Source organism: Podarcis muralis, chromosome Z, assembly GCF_964188315.1.
Source record: "Podarcis muralis chromosome Z, rPodMur119.hap1.1, whole genome shotgun sequence".
NCBI classification, from domain to species: Eukaryota; Metazoa; Chordata; class Lepidosauria; order Squamata; family Lacertidae; genus Podarcis; species Podarcis muralis.
The window spans coordinates 11717361-11734112 of record NC_135673.1 but is presented as its reverse complement, the minus strand read 5'-3'; the positions used below and the strand labels follow the sequence as shown (position 1 = coordinate 11734112).

The window sequence follows — 16752 nt, the reverse complement described above, 5'->3', positions numbered from 1 at the left end:
AGACCGGGACAATTCCTTCCTAATTTCTACTGGCAAGGAGTTCCGCAAGGAACCGGCCTGCCCCACTTAAGGCTCAGTTCCTAGTGAAGGCCTGCGGAACCTCGGGAGCATGTGGAACCACCAAAACCATCCCGTTGATTGAGACGGAACATAAGGAATCGGACCAGAAATGTTTAGGGCTTTCTGAATGCAGTCCACTCGCAGCTCATGTGCATTTAACTTGGGTGAATTCAGCTTTATGTGCTTGTCTGAGAAAAGGGGGAGGAAAGTCAGCAATCCAACCCGCCATTACACTCACCATTGGAGAACATTTGGAGTTGCACGGAAGAGTGTTCAGCAGGCTTGGGAGACTCTGTGTCCCCTTGGGAGAACACTTGGAAGTGAAGGGAAAGTGTGTTTTGACCATATGCAGTTTTGACTTGCATCCCTGGAATGTAGCCCCTATGTAAGTTGAGAGTCGACTGTTTCTTGACCCTGGCCCCAAAGGAAATCAGCAAAGTATTCAAAAGTTTTGGTGTCACCACCAAGAAACCTGTTTTCCCTACCACCCACCTGTTGACCTCCTAAGAGCAACAAGACCTTTGGAAGCCAATCTCAAGACTTAGACAGGTCATGCTTGGTTCTAGGACTCCTATTGCTGGCAACCTTGATCTTGTAACAACTTGTTTTGTTTTTCCTTACTAGGCATATATCTCTGACACTTCCGGCCAGTTTTCGAGGGAAAGGGCATGGCACTCGACCAGACTTTGAGTACCAGCACTCCAATTTATATGCCATATCAGGTAAGCCAAAGTGTTAGTTACTCGGGGTTTTTTTTAAAAAAAAAATGCTAGATAACTCAGAGCCATCTTTGACTGCCCAGGCAACTCAAACAGTCCCCTGGTAGAGTCACTCTACCTTTATAGGAGCATGACGAAGCTCAGAATCTGTTGCAATTCTGCAGAAGATGATGGGGTGTCATGCTCAGATGTTGTTCTCACAAGTCTTAAAAGGATCCTCCGTGTCGCTAGCAGAAGCTTCAAGTTGTCCGCAGAAGCAGTTGGTCTGATTGGGTGCTGGATGCAGGGCTCAGACATGGTTCTTAAAAGGAACCACCCTGTGATCAGAAGCCTCAGTTGCCTGTAGCAGCTGTTGGTTCAGTTGGGTGCTACAGTCTGTGGGAAAGTCCCATTCCAGCCTCATCTCTCTATGCTGTTGTCAGCTGCCCACTAGTCCTTCCCACTGATGGGCCCCAGCAACTGGTGTTTAGAGCTGTACCAGCTGCAAGGCCATAGATTTCATATAGCTATCATGACTAGGCACTGTTTTTAGACTTTCTACTATGGCTATGGCTATGCCAGGGCTGGAGAGCCTTAGGCCCAGGGGCCAAATCCAGCCCTCCAGGATTCTCTGGCTCTCTGGACTCCTCCCAGGCAACACACCTCATTGGCCCTTCTCAACCCTTGTCCTTGAGTGCTTTTGTCCAGCTGGGATGATTCTTAACTTGTCCCAATGATGCATGTTGGAACCTCTGTTTAAAGCACTCTCCGTATCCCTGCCTGTTGTGGCAGCAAATTCCATAGCTTCAATATGCGCTGAATGAAGAAGGACGCCATTTTATCTGACCTGCATCTTCCAACATTCACCACAGTAAATGCAAACCCAATGTAAAAGAACAGTATATGTCTGAATAAGAGATGCTTGGACAAACTAGTTTCTACACCTTCTTCATGAGCTTCCCAGGGTCATCTGGCTGGCCATGGGTAGAATCAAGAGTTTCTAGATGTGATGGAGTTGCAATCCAGCAAAGTGACCCATTGAATTTGCTGGGCCCTGCCAAGGGGAAACTGGGATTTATCTTTTACAAAGGGAAAGAAAGTAAGCTGTGAAATTCTGGCAGGGGAGTACTATTGCACTGCAAGAAATACAAAAAAAAAAAAAAAAGTGGGGGGGGGGAAGTGCTGTCAGCTGGTTTTCCTTCCTTGGCTTTTTCATGTGTTAATGGTGACTGGCACTTATAACAGAAGAACATGGCATTAACTCATGTACCTTAATGAAGGGGCTGATCAAATGGTAATCCTGGTAGGGTTTTGTTTTTGTTTTTACTCAAGCTGCCGCTGTAGGTTTCTTCCAGAGATGGAATATAACGATCGTATAATTCATGTAGGTGTTCATCCCCCCCCCCCATTTCCTCCCTTGTTACTCTGGTGTGGTCTTAATTGGTTTGGAAATGAGGAGAGCGGGAATGCTGCCCTGGCAATGATCCCGGATCGGGGAAGAAGGTTTGGGAGGAAGTCGAAGAGATTTCCCTTCCCCACCTCTGTGGAAACCACAGCTCTGCTCAGTTTTGGATGGGCTTTTCTGCCTTGGGATGGCTTGGGAGGGAACCCGGCATTTCCATGAAGGAAATCGCAAATGCTTGGCTGGATCTGACTATAGATCCACCTGGCCCTGCATTCCTTCTCCAACAGTGGACAGTCATAGGGACATAGGAAGCTGCCTTATACTGAATCAGATCATTGCTCAGATCATTGCTCAGTGTCGTCTACACCAGGGGTCAGCAAACCATTTCAGCAGGGGCCGGTCCACTGTCCCTCAGACCTTGTTGGGGGCCAGACTATATTTGGGGAAGGAGGAATAAACGAATTTCTATGCCCCAGAAATGACTCAGAGATGCATTTTAAATAAAAGCACACATTCTACTCATGTAAAAACACCAGGCAGGCCCCACAAGTAACCCAGAGATGCATTTTAAATAAAAGGACACATTCTACTCATGTAAAAACACGCAGATTCCCAGACCATCCGTGGGCTGGATTTAGAAGGCAATTGGGCCTGATCCAGCCCCCGGACCTTAGTTTGCCTACCCACGGTCTACACTGACTCCCAGCAGGGGTTTCAGGCAGGGGATGTTCCCAGCCCTCCTTGGAGATGCCGGAGTTTGAACCCAGCACCTTTTGCATCCAGAGCAGATGCTCTTACTGAGCTGCAGCCTTGCCCCAGAAGCCTCTGGAAAGCCCACAACCAAGCATGAAGGCAGTTCTTAAATTATGGGGGAAGTGAAAGCTGGGGTGGGAAGGTTATTAGAGCACCCAACCCCATTTCTGCCCCTCACTAATTTTAGCCACACCACGTCCCCCTCCGTCTAGCCTTCTGAAAACAATTGTGAGCAGGGCCACCACAAAACAAAAGGGGTCTAGGACATCCCTCTCCTCCCCCACTGGTAATTTGAGCACTGCATAACAGTGATGCTATCCTGCTGCTTTCCCCTGGCATCTGATTCTTCAGGGGTGGGGAGCATTTTTCAGGCTGAGGGATGCCTCCCCTTCTGGTCGCTCTTCCAAAGGCCACCTACCAGTGGTGGGCGGAGCTAGAGGCAAAACCAAGAGGAACAAAGGATGTGAAACTTCCCCCATTGTACAGTAGGCTGTTTTGTACACGCCACTCTATTCTCCACGCAGGCAAGCAAGAAGCGTCAGAATCCAGGGACACATTCCAGCCAGGCAAAGGACACTCAAGGAGGATGTCAAAGAAGGCCAGTGAGGGGTGTGTCCTTGCAGAGAGGGGGTGTGGCCTGGAGAGAGTTCCAGGTGTTAGGCAGGGAGGCTACATTAGACCCCACCAGGCCAGAGGTTCTCCTCCCCTGGAGTACTTGAAAGTGAACACAGGCTGTCATGGCTAGTAGCTGTCAGCAGATCTATCACTCCTGTGTCATCTGCTCCATGCCTTTATAAGCGTTGCTTGCTGGTTCCTGAAGGCCATGCGTGCTATTAAAAGACCCAGTGGGAAGCCCAGCTGTGTTTTGTTTTAAGCCCGCTTTCTCTCTATATATGCATGGCCTCACCTGTACTTCCGTTTCTTGGTCACAGTGAAGTGTGGCAGACAATGGCGATAACTGGATTGAGAAGTCAGAAACTGGCTTAATTAGGTTATGGATACTGTTTCCGCCCACATACGATATGGCCCACGAGGCGTAATTAAAAGTGGTTGCTTGGACCACACATCTCAGGTAGCACCGTTTGAGCTTCTCTAAACCAGGAGGGCAAGCAGAGAGCAAGAGAGCAGCGAAATGACAGAGGCCAAGGAGGGATGTGTATTTACACAGGGGCAACAGATAATAAAGCATGGAAGTGAAGCAGAATCCTGAATGAAGTAGAAGTAGAAGGGGGGGGATTATTTATAATAATGGGAGTCAAACAGAAGGGGGAATAAGTCACTTTAAGGGTGCATAAATTTTTACGATGGCGCATAAACAGCCATAGCTTGTCTTGTCTCTCTCCCCGTCTGTCCCCGCCAATAACGAGGGACGGACGGCGCCGAACATAAAGGAGGAATATAATCAGGCAGAGGGAGGGGACGGATGGGAAGGCCTGGTGGATTGATCGCAGAGTGCGTTTGTATATCCCAACGTAAAAGGTTGGAGGCTGACAGGTGGCCGGGTTTTTCCACTGTATAAAGCCATGTGGGGGCTGTCAGCCCCACGCAGGCGGCCTCGTTGCAATTGATGAATTGCCTGCTTTCTTGATTAAACCTTCCGTCACTTAAGAAACAATAAGCCCAGGCGTGGATGGGAGAGAGAGAGAGAGAGAGGGACACGTCAAGAAAAGTGTGTGTGTGTGTGTGTGTGTGTGTGTGTGTGTGGTGGGAGTCTGTTTTACCTTTCTGCAGATGTTGGGCACAGAGTACAATGTGTATTATTAAAATGAATGTGGCATTTATATTGTCTTGTTTCTTTTGTGGGAGAGAGGGCCTGTAAATTATATGTTAATAATCAGATGGTAAGCCCTTTCCAAGAGAGCGAGAACTGAGGTCTTCAATCAGTTTAATTGGTAGATTAATCAACCAGAGCTTTGGTTGACTAATCAAAGGACTGAGGATTTATTTTTGTGTGGTTATGTTTGTGTATTTTGAAAACCAATACGCCTTTTTTTTTTTTTTTTATACTGGTGTGTTACAGGATTAACTGTGTGTTACTGTAATGCTGAATGAAAAAGGAAATATACACAATGGCTTTTCTGCTAAGAATGAGTGGATTAGTTTGTCGTCATCATGTGCTTGCTTTGGTATGTGAAAAAGCCACCTATGATTAGATTTTGGAAATAAGGCAAGTGTGTTTAAATTTAAATCAATGTAGTTTGTTAAAAAGCAGAGTAATCTGCTAAAATATCCTTTCCTCAGTTGACAGCCTTCTTAGGCTTACAGCACAAAGCATTGTTGATTGTCGCTACAAGCAATGTGTGTGACTGCAACAGCGGTCGGCTGATTGTTTAGGGTTGTTGAATTTACCTGAGTTTCTAGTAGACTCTGAAGATCTACCTGCAAAATTCAGGTCCTTTTATAGTTGAAAAACAGTGATGTCTCTAAGCATATTCTGAACCTAGGAATTTGTTTTCATCATCCATACTGAGCTGAGGTCACTGTCTTTTTATAAACAAATCTACTGAAGGGCTTCATTTCAGCCTCCATGTTTGGGTGGAAAAAGTTGGGGGTTTTGTGTTTTGTTGTTGTTGTTGTTTTGCTATTGTTAAACAATGCTAGTCAGAAACTGTTAATGATGCTTTATTGAGCTTCTTGCATTGTAGGGCGTTGGAGTGGATGACCCTCAGGGTCCCAGCTCTACAATTCTATGATTCTATGAAATTGGGGTTTTTTTTTATCTGAATTCCTCAAGTGTGACAGTGTTCTTTGCTATAGCCTTTGAAACAAGGGTGTTAAAGGGAAGGTGAGTCCTGAGTCAAAATTATCTGTATATTCAAACTATTTTAAATCATGAATTATGCTCATATTTTAAAAGGCACAATCTGTGTAAATATCTGTTGGGTTGTAGCTAGTGTAGTGCTTCTTAGAGTAGACACTCTGAAATTGACTTTTAAGTTCATCAATTTCCATGGGTCTGTTCTGAGTAGAATATTCGGGGGGGGAGTACTTATTCACGCAGAACATAGTTAATCTATGGAACTCACTCCCACAAGAGGCAGCGAAAGCTACCAACCACAGCTGGAGGCAGTAAGGCTTCTGAAAGCCAGTTGCTGGAAACCATAGGCGGGAGTGCTATTGTGCCCAAATCCTGCTAGAGGGCTTCCCATAATGGGTATCTGGTTGGCTACTGTGCGAACTGGATGCTGGACTCGATTGGCCATTGACCTAAGCCAGCAGGCTCTTGTAGTCCAATGCTATTATGTTAATTTATGTGGATACTATCCACTCTTCATGCACACAGGCAGTACCTTTTAGAATAAGAGCATAACAGAACCCATGGTTTAAAATAGTTTGAGAGTATTTGTTGTTCTTTTGTCTCTGCTGTGGTTGTTTTAATAACTGCATCTGGTTTTTATGGTCTGCAGACCAAATAGAGTAGTATTGCAAAAAACAACCCCTCAGAAGTCTATTACTAGATCCAGGTATGTTTAATCTCTCTCTCTCTCTCTCTCTCTCTCTCCCCCCGCCCCCCTCCCCCAATTTGCAGAATACAAAAAGACACATTCTTCTTTCCTCCTGTCTAAATTTTGGCATGGAGGAAAGTGGTGGAAATGAAAGAAAGAATAGCTATTCAGTAGTTTGCCATCCTGACCATTGAGTTGCATTAACAATAAAAATAATGATTTAGACTTATGTCTATAAGCAAGTTCCAGCCATGGTTAAGCATAGGCATAGGCAAACTCCGGCCCTCCAGATGTTTGGGACTACAATCCCCATCATCCCTAGCTAACAGGACCAGTTGTCAGGGATGATGGGAATTGTAGTCCCAAACATCTGGAGGGCCAGAGTTTGCCTATGCCTGGAAGCATATTTTGTTTCAATGGTTGAGATGCTGGTATACTAAATTATCCAACTAATATTGAAAGTAGCCTTATTTTTGGCTACCTCATGCTCTTTATTTTTAAATAAATATCAATTCATAGTGTGTGTTATTTTAATAAAATCAATGTACAGTAACAGAAAAATCAAAGGAGCTCATTATAACATTTGTAGTTAATTTGAACTACAGTATGCTTAATCCCAATTCTTTCTGCGCCATTGATTACAATGGGACTTAGGTGTTCTGTTCAGCTGGCCACTGGATCATATCCTTTGAAAGATGTCAAATTGAGGAGTGCAAATATTCCATCAAAAGTTTGTTCTAAACGGATCAGCTTTTTAACACCTTGGCAGCTTTTGCAGTGAAGTTAATAAACAGCTTGTTTCAGGACAATATGTTAATGGTCCCCAAAGGGAAGAGGATTGGCCTGGCTTCCAAAAAAGTGTGTGTGGGGGGGAGGAATTTGGCTGCAAGCAAAAGCCGTTTCAGTTGCAAGATGTTTCTTCTCTACAAACTCAAATGGACACACAAGCTTTCAGAAAGTTTTACAAATGAATCGTGCATTACAGACAAATTGGTTGCAGATGTTTTTTTCTGGTACTTTTTTCTGTCGGACTCAACACTTGCAACTATGTTAGCTTAACCATTTAAATTGCCCTTACTTGGCCTCATTGATGCCCTCATTTAGCCAAACCTAATAGACTCTCTAGTGTTGTGACATATCACCCTGTGTAGTGCAAGGATGTGGACTGTGACTCTTATCAATGTTGCTGGACTCCAACTCCCATAATCCCTGAGCATTGGGCATAGTGGCTGGAACTGATTGGTGTTGGCATCTAGCAACATCTAGAGGGCTACAAGTTCCCCATCCTTGACATAGCCTGCAGGGTTCTAAATCCATTTGGAAAATCTATGTATGTAGATCAGACGGTCAGACCTTCCCAAGCCCAGCATGGATAGCATGGGGGAGAGGCATAGGAACATAAGAAGAGCCTTGCTAGATTAGGTGAATTGCACCTTCCCCAATAGCAACCACCTCAGGTCATATGACCAACAAGGAAGGCCTTGTTCGTAGTGTTGCTACCGAGGACTGCCTGGTTGCCCCCCCCCCCCCCCCCGCGGGAGTGCCAACTTGAATAAAATATCGAGGCCTCAGGTAAACGCTACCCTGCATAATTGATCACAAGATGCAACACACACTATTTGAATGGCAATGCTCATTAACTTTGGGGGGAGCCCAGCCCCTCAAATATTTTATGGAGAGAGTGCTGAAGGAACTTCAGCCCCTAGGATCCACAACAGGGCCATTTCAGTGGTGGTTCCCTGGTAGTGGAATGCCCACCCAAATGAAGTGCACCTGTCTCCATCTTTCAAGATGGATTTGAAAACATTCCTGTTTATCCAGGCATTTGGTGGCTGAAGAAGACTATTCCTGGCAGCCCCAAGATCACTAGATGGAAGAAAGTTTTTAAGCACTCTTACAACATTTCTTAAAACTGGAACTGATTTTTATATGTTTTTCAGTTGTAATTGTTTTTAGAATCGATTTTAGAATGCATGCTTTGTTTTAAATCGTACATTTCTAGGGGGAGGGGCTCAATAGGCAGTAAGCAACAGCTCAGGATCCTCTTCTCACAGTCACCAACCAGATGGGAAGACTGCAGGCAGGACAGGAGCACAACAGCCCTCTTGCATTCCTCATTAGCAGGTCTCCAGAGCCATAGTGCCTCTGATGCTGGAGGGGTCTATTGCCATCATGGCCAAGTAGCCATTGACAGCCTTATCATCCACAAATTGTGTGTAAACCTTTTTTAAAAAAAGTATTTCCAGATTTGGTGGCCATCACTGTATGTTGTGATAGCATATATTTAGCTGTGACTTTTTGCATTGCAGGGAGTTGGACTACATGACCTTTGGGACATTTTCCAAGTCTGCAAGTCTATGATTCTGTATTCTGTGGGCTAATGATGCAAGTACTTCATTTTTATCCATCCTGACTCCCAGTGTTCAGTTTCATTGGTTGATCTTGAGTTCTAGTATTCTGAGAAAGGGATAAACACCTTAAACTAATTTCTTTCTCTCAGCTTGACCTGCCTTTATAGACTGTGAGAAGAATGAAGTGTGATTTTTTTTGAAGGGGGAAGTGGGCAGGGCAAGAACTAGATACACCACCTGAGCTCTGTGGGTGAAGGGATTGCGGGGAAAACATTATTCTGGCTCCCTGGCTTTTAGCCTCAGATTCCAAGAAAATGTAGCTCAGAGGGGAATACAAGTCCTTAACAACTCTCAGCATCCTTAACAAACTCCAGTTCCCTTTTTGGAGGACGGGGAGCAAAGTCTGTTTAAAATGGTATCATGGCACTTTAAATGTGTGACTGTGGCCCATTGACTCAACGCTGATTGATTGCTGGATAGCAAACCTTGCATCATCTTCTGCCATACCTAGAGCCCTTTTGAAGGCTCTGTTCTGGCTTGAGCCAGCTTTGACCCCTCTTTTGAAGGCTTCTTGCTGATTTGAGCCAACTCAGACCCCTGTTTTGAAGGCTTCCTACCGGTTTGTATCCATCTGTGCTTCTATATTGTCCCCTGGGAGTTGTTGACTTTAAAACAAAAGAGAGTGGCAAAGCTGAAGATGAACATCTTGGCTGCCTTCACTGTAAAGAACATTAGGTCCCATAGATTAGACTTGAGATGGAACAGATCTGTCAGCTCGCTGAAAAGGAGCTCATTATTCCGCAGATTTGTCTCCCCATTGTCTACAAGACAATGAATGATGCCAGCCTGAGATCCTTTGTTATCTAGAGAGCTGGGTTTTTCCCCCTCTTCCCCTCAGCCCCCCTTCCTCCTACATGCCTGGGTTGTTTTATGGCATCAAAGATCTAGCGATCCACCGATAACATGGCATTCTCAGTTCTGCGTGAGACACCGATAATTTGACAGCCGCCGCCTTCTGCTTCGTTTCATGTCTTGCACCAGGACTTCCAGGCCTTACTCCATCAGGCAGTGCCTTGACATTGTGTGTGCATAGCTGTGTTGTATCCCCATTCCAGAGCTTGAAATAGATACACGGGTGGCTTACAAGTCCCTTAACCAGCAGTGTTTGGGCAAGCAAGTTGGGGTGAATGGACCCGAGGAATGAAGGAGCAGTCATCATCCTGCATCATTGTCACCATAAGGTATGAACATAATATAAGAGCCTGCTGGATCTTATGAAGCTTTGTTCTACTGAATCAGATCATTGGTCTGTCTCACTCAGTATTGTCGTCACCATCCTTTCTCAACCTTGAGTCCCCAGATGTTGTTGAACTTCAACTCCCATCATCCTTACCTAGCAGGACCAGAGGTCAGGGATGATGGGAGTTGTAGTCCAACAACATCTGGGGACCCAAGGTCTATACTTCTTCAGGGTTTCAGGACATTTCAAGCCTCATGCAGAGATGCAGGGTATTGAACCTGGAGCCTTCTGCATGCAAAGCAGATGCTCTAACCACTGAGCTACGGTCCTGGATAACATTTTTAGTTCATATTAAGTCTCTTAGCCACTATGCTTCTCTAGCTCTCACATGGAGTTGCTTTGGGCCTCCAGGTGCTGGTCCCTTTAGTAGGTTGCTCTTTGGACTACACAGCAATGACTCTTCTGGAGAGGTCCAGCTACCACTTGCTCTGCTGCTCCTTTTCTATAGGGCATGGCCATTGCTCAGTGATAAGAAATGATGCTTTGCATATTATAGCTTCAAGTTTCATCTCTGGGAAGGATTCCTGACTGAATCCTAGTGGAGTCACTGCCAGTCAGTGTGGACACTAATGAGTTATATGAACTAGTGGTGTGATCATTTCCTATGAAGTGGAATATCACAGGTATCACGTGGCAAAATATTTGTGCCATCTGCGATAGATTTCCTACTAATGATGGGGAAATGTCTGAACGTGTTTAGTTGGTTGTCATTATTTAAGTTACTGTAATTCATGGGGGTGATTTTGTTTTATACAGTCATACCTCGGGTTACAGACGCTTCAGGTTGCGGGTTTTTTGGGTTACGGACCACCAAAACCCGGAAGTACTGGAACGGGTTATTTCCGGGTTTCGGCAGTTGTGCATGCGCAGAAGCGCCAAATCGCAACCCACACATGTGCAGACGCGCCGCTGCAGGTTGCGAACACTGCGGGTTGCAAACGTGCATCCCGCATGGATCACGTTCACAACCCAAGCGTATGTTGTAATCAGAAAAAGGATATTGGGAGGAACAAATGTGGTATGGTGGTTAGAGGGTCAGACTCTCTAGACCTACAAGATCAGGATTCAAACCCTCATTCATCTAGGAAGCCCACTGCGTGACCTTAGGCCAGTTACAGTCTCTCAGCCTAATGTACTTCTCTGGGTTGTTGTGGGGATTAAATGAAGAGGAGGACATTCATGTAAACTCCATGGAGGAAAGGTGGGATACTAATAGTAATAGATAATAATTTACATTTTCCCTCTTTTTTGTCCTATCACCATGTGCATTTATAAAATATAAACCAAACTTTGGAAAGAAGCACCTTGGCCAGAGCCCTATCGGAAGATGAGGTCCAAATTTCAAGATAGCAGTTGGCGTGGAAAATAAAGCCTCCAGCCAATGGTTTGGTAACAGCTTTGTCTCAAGCCTGGGTCTGTTGAAGTACTTTGGCGTTGATTAATGAGCGCTGGTGGCAGCTTGAATAGAAAAAATGTCCTTTCGCCATTTGCTTTGAAAAGGCAGAATGGCTGAAACCTCCAATTCTCTTGCAGAGAGAGGGCGGGAAATTTCATCCCATGTTGCCAAAAAAATGCCTAGTGCTCCCCTCCATGATAACTTTGTGCTCTTCAATGTGCGTTAACAGAAATAAAATAAAACCCTGTATCATTTCTTTGTAGGCGATGAGAACATTTTAATCAGGGCTTAGCCATTTATTTTTCACAGAAAAACTATTGTTTTGATCCATCTCTTCCCCCTCCACCCCTCTCCTCACTTTTCAAAGATAATTAAATAGTTCACTAAGCACAGTGTGGTGGCGCCTTTATTAACATAGGTAATTTTGAAAGGAGGATAAAGAAAAAGAGATGCCATTGTTTTAATTTGCAGCGAAAAGAATTGCTTTCAGCTTCTTCTTGGAAGGAACATTAGGAGGTTTGGGCAGTTGTTGCTGCAGTGTTTGTCTGATGTTTGGGCCTGAGGGTCTGTTGCCAATGTTAGGCCTACTCTGAGTAGGCCCGGTCAGATTAATAGGCATGACCAGTGTAGGTCGACTGATTACAGTGGTAAAATAGAAATGATTTCTGAGTAAAAGAAAACCTTAAGGATCATTCATGGCAGGATAAAAGTCTGTAATTTTATCAGGACAAGTTATTTGTTGTTTACTGTTATAACAATTGTTTTCTCAAAATTTATCTTCTGTGCCATGAAAATAAATAACAACAGTATTTTTTTTAAGCTTCCCTGCCGCACTAAATGTTGGTGCCCCATTTGCTATGGAGAAAGTGGAGAGGTCATTTTGGTTTTTCAGGAGGTGTACGAGGGTCACAATGGCTTCTCCCATTTTCTTCATTCAGCCCACCTCTCTCACACAAATGCACACAGTAGGATTCTTCCAAAGAATGATGCTGATGATTTCACTTCCTTCTGAAGGAGGAATTTCTGGGGTGAATGGGGAGGAATTGTACTTGTCAGCCATTTTGTTTGGTTTTGGTTTGGGTTTTTTAAAGGTCCTATCACAAATTCTGAAAAGATGTATATATTTATGTACATATATATGTTTCATAAAATCTATACACCACTATTTTAAAAAATCTTACATTAAAACATAGAAAAGTTAAAATACTAAAGCAGATTAAAAATTACCTCAGCTTTCTAAGCTTCTGGGTAGACAAGAATGCTTTTAGCAGGTGCCAAAAAGAGTACAGTGTGGGCATCTGAATGATCTCAATAGGCAAGGAGTTCCAAAGTACAGGCACTATAACACTAAACGACTGAGCTCTTACAAATGCTGTTATGTGGCACCTATAACAGTGTGTTGTGTTGATCGAAGTGGTTGAGTGGGCACATGTAGGAGAAGGCAGTCTCATATCTAAACTTGGTCCCAATATGTTAAGGCATTATATGCTAATAGTAACAACTTGAACTTGGCTCAGTAGCAAATCGGCAACCAATACCAATTTCTGAGCACAGGTGTTATTTACATTCTGCACCAACTGCACGTTCTTGGATCAAGCACAAGGGAAGACCCACATAGAGCATATTGCCGTCTTGAAGTACCCAGTGCATGAACTACCTTGGCTCCATTTTCTTGGGTGGTGTTCATGGCTCATTTGCTTTCTTTCTAAAGAACATATTTGCCATTGCTGCCTCTGGTGCCAGAACCCATCTTAGTAAGTCACCATTTTCTCCTCATATGTGCCCCCAGAATGGCAATGCATTTTGAGGATCAACACAGATTGTGACATAACATCATTCAGTTTCTGTTCTACCAAGTGGGGTGTTTTCTTGAGAGGGAGGGGAGAATTAATTTCTGTGTTGATTGGTTCTGCTCTGTTTGATGGTTTAACAACTTTATGCTGTGTTAGTGATTTTTATTGTACACCACCATTATAATAGGGGTGGCCCTCTCAACAGGCCTCTATTTCTATTGGGATTAAAGGTGTTTAAGAGTCTTTTGCTATTCTGTAAATAAGCAGAATAGAATAATTGTGTGAATGATTTGGGATGGGGGAACTTGGGGGCCAGGTAGTCACATTCAGGAGTTTCAGATGCAAACCAAAGCACATCTGGAGTTCCAGATTTAAGAATATATACCGAATTTTACACAAATAAGGTAAATTTTAAAGACATATTCCTTTAGAATGTCAAGTGTGTATACCCGCACACATGTTTTGGTTTGGTTTCTTCACATTAAGGCTTTGGCATGGAGGGAAACTAATTTAAATCTTAATTTAAATATGGGAACCTTTGGCCCTCCTGTTTTTGCCAAACTTCAACTCCCATCAGCACTGGCAATAATGGCCAAGAGACAGAGATATGGGAGAAGTAGTTCAGCAATATCTGGGGGCCAAAGTTTCCCCTCACCTGTCTTAACTACTACGTCTTGGCTGATTTTAAATACGTTACCAAGTATCAATATCCCCCTTTTTTTTTTGCCCTGGGGTCCCCCCCCCCCCAAAAAAAATCCTCATTTCAGTCTATGATTGCAAATGCTGGAAAAAGAATTGATGTTGGAGAATGTCAGTTAAATTTTTTGCAAGCCTGCTTGAGCAACAGGGAATTTCCTTGAGAAACTCTTCCCCTTCTTCCGAGTTATTGAGTGCTTTAATTTGCACTGTGCACAATCCTATGTTCTTCTTTTTTAGAAAAGAAAAGAAAAGAAATCCCCCTGCAGGATTGACTTTAGTTGCCCAGGGCCATCAGATGACATTACATCTGCTAGGCGTTCTTTTGTGGTTTCAGCAGGGCCAGCTTCATGAGTGGGTTACAAGGCTCTGTCAACATAGGAAGCTGTTTTATTCAGAGCCAGACCATTGATCCATCCAGCTCAGGATTGCCTTCATGGATTGGCAGCAGCAGCTCTGGGATTTCAGACGGGGATATCCCAGAAATTGAACCCTTGGACCATCTGCATGCAAAGCAGGTGTTCTGCCACTGAGCTTATGCCCTTTCTCTGCTGCATTCCACTTTGCTGCTACCTAGAAAAAACTGCTTAGCATGGGCAGGAGGTGGAAATTTATTGAGAGCCAAACCCTTTCCTGAGATGTTCAGCCTGGCCTTGCCCCAGTGTTTCTTAAAATGATAAAGCAGAGAACCTGATCATGAGAACATAGCTGGCAGCATCACAGCAAAGGCCCATCTAGTCCAGCATCGTGCTTTCACAGTAGGCAACCAGATACCTTAATCTGAAGCCCAGAAGCCAGACCTGAGTGCAGCAGTGCTCTCCCCACCTGCGATTCCCATGAGCATACTGAGGCATGCCATATTCAGAGGCATACTGCTGCCTCCGACAGTGGAGAGCATGGCCATTGGGACAAGTAAAGGTAAAGGTACCCCTGCCCGTACGGGCCAGTCTTGCCAGACTCTGGGGTTGTGCGCCCATCTCACTTAAGAGGCCGGGGGCCAGCGCTGTCCGGAGACACTTCCGGGTCACGTGGCCAGCGTGACAAAGCTGCATCTGGCGAGCCAGAGCCGCACACAGAACGCCGTTTACCTTCCCGCTAGTAAGTGGTCCCTATTTATCTACTTGCACCCGGGGGTGCTTTCGAACTGCTAGGTTGGCAGGCGCTGGGACCGAGCAGCAGGAGCGCACCCCGCCGCGGGGATTCGAACCACCGACCTTTCGATCGGCAAGCCCTAGGCGCTGAGGCTTTTACCCACTGCGCCACCCGCGTCGTAGGAGGCTTGTAATTCAGGCAAGCCCCCTTCAGGCCTTTGTGGCTTTGGTAGAGGGGCAAGCTGAATAATGGAGTTTGTGTACATAATCACCCCTGCCTGTCTGTATACTTTTACTCTCATGTATCCAGGCTGAACACATGAAGAAGACTGAAAGGTTAGGAGTGAGGAGTGTCAATTTCGCATTCAATTTAGTTGATTCTCAGCCGGGAACCGCTTCAAGTTTCAGCATCCCCATCTTCCAGTACAATGCACTGCTAATCACACATGCTTATGCGCATCATGTACTAGTTGTGGTAAGAGTCGCCTGCCTTTATCAGGAATCTGCAGTGTATTTGTTTTGCTTGTACATGCCCCGCCGTTTTAATTTTTTTAATAGGAAGCTGCTGCAGCGTTTGGATATTTAAACAGTTATTAAAGGAATGACAATTAACCGATTGCCGACAGAGATTTCCTCGAGTGGGGGGGGGGACGCCTCCCCGAAAATGGAGTACAGTTTGCAAAAAGTATCGCGGTGCAGTAATGACAATGAATTTTGATTTCCCGGAACTGATATTAGACTCCTTATTAAACTATGTACATCTGCTTTTAATTTAGTCCAAATAATTGGAAAATGCAATGAAGCTTTCCAATTAAAGCGGGGGCTTTATGCTGTTTAATAATACCCCCATAATATTATAGCTTATGAAGTGACAGGTGAGTTGGGTGAATGAATGAATAAAACATAAATGCGGCAATAAGGGACAGGAGAACGGGAGACAGTTGCAGGGGATTTTAAATGCTCAATGTAATTTGCATATATTAATCTCCTCTTTTCAGCCTTATCAAGCATTCTTCAGTATTTGAAGTTAAAATAGCGTTGACAGGCGAGAGCACGCTTAGTTTTTTCGAGGATTTATTACTTGTATAATTTCTGATCTTTAATAAGCAGATATGACTGATCCTCATAGTTCTATAGAAATCGTTTAATTGTTCCAGATGGCGTGTACTGATTATGCAAAATTACTTTTCACACAGTTTTTTTCACCCCCTCTTTTGGTGCTTGTATATGATGTGTGTGATGGAGTTCGGAGTAAAATTTTTTAAAAAATTATAGCAGCCTTATTGTGCTGTTTTATGGTGTGTTAAAACACACACACATTCAGTTGAATTTAATCTACTGAATTACATTGGCCAACAGCTATTATAATGTAACAGAGAGATCTTTTTTCTTTTTCCACTTGGAGGCTTGATGAAGAATAATATAACACATTCACTATTGTTCATTACAATATCACACACATACATACACACACACACACACACACACACACACACACACAGCATTTCTAGAGAGAGAGAAGCCTATGGCATAATGCATAATTTGTGCACTTAGATAAAATGCAAAGGAATTGTTCTCTTCGTTTTTGGAGAGCAGATCCATGTGCAGAACAAATGAAATAACCTTGTTGTGACTGCTTTCCTCTCATCAAGAATGATTTTCTTTTAATGATCAGGGTGGCAAATTGTATTTTAATTTTTAGATCACTGGCACGGGCTGTGTCCTGTTGACAGGTGTCACCGCCATCCTCCTTCATGGCTCGT

The 16752-nt window shown here is 44.2% G+C and overlaps 1 protein-coding gene across 5 annotated transcripts in view; it reads left to right on the top strand.

The window, feature by feature from the left end:
- MVB12B (multivesicular body subunit 12B) overlaps nt 1-16752 on the top strand; it is a 99863-nt gene that overhangs the window by 40673 nt on the left and 42438 nt on the right. For all 5 annotated transcript variants that reach the window (XM_028715407.2, XM_028715409.2, XM_077922401.1 and 2 more), the window contains exon 7: nt 685-782. In XM_028715407.2, the coding sequence (XP_028571240.1) occupies nt 685-782 (98 nt within the window). The remainder of the gene's footprint in view (nt 1-684; nt 783-16752) is intronic.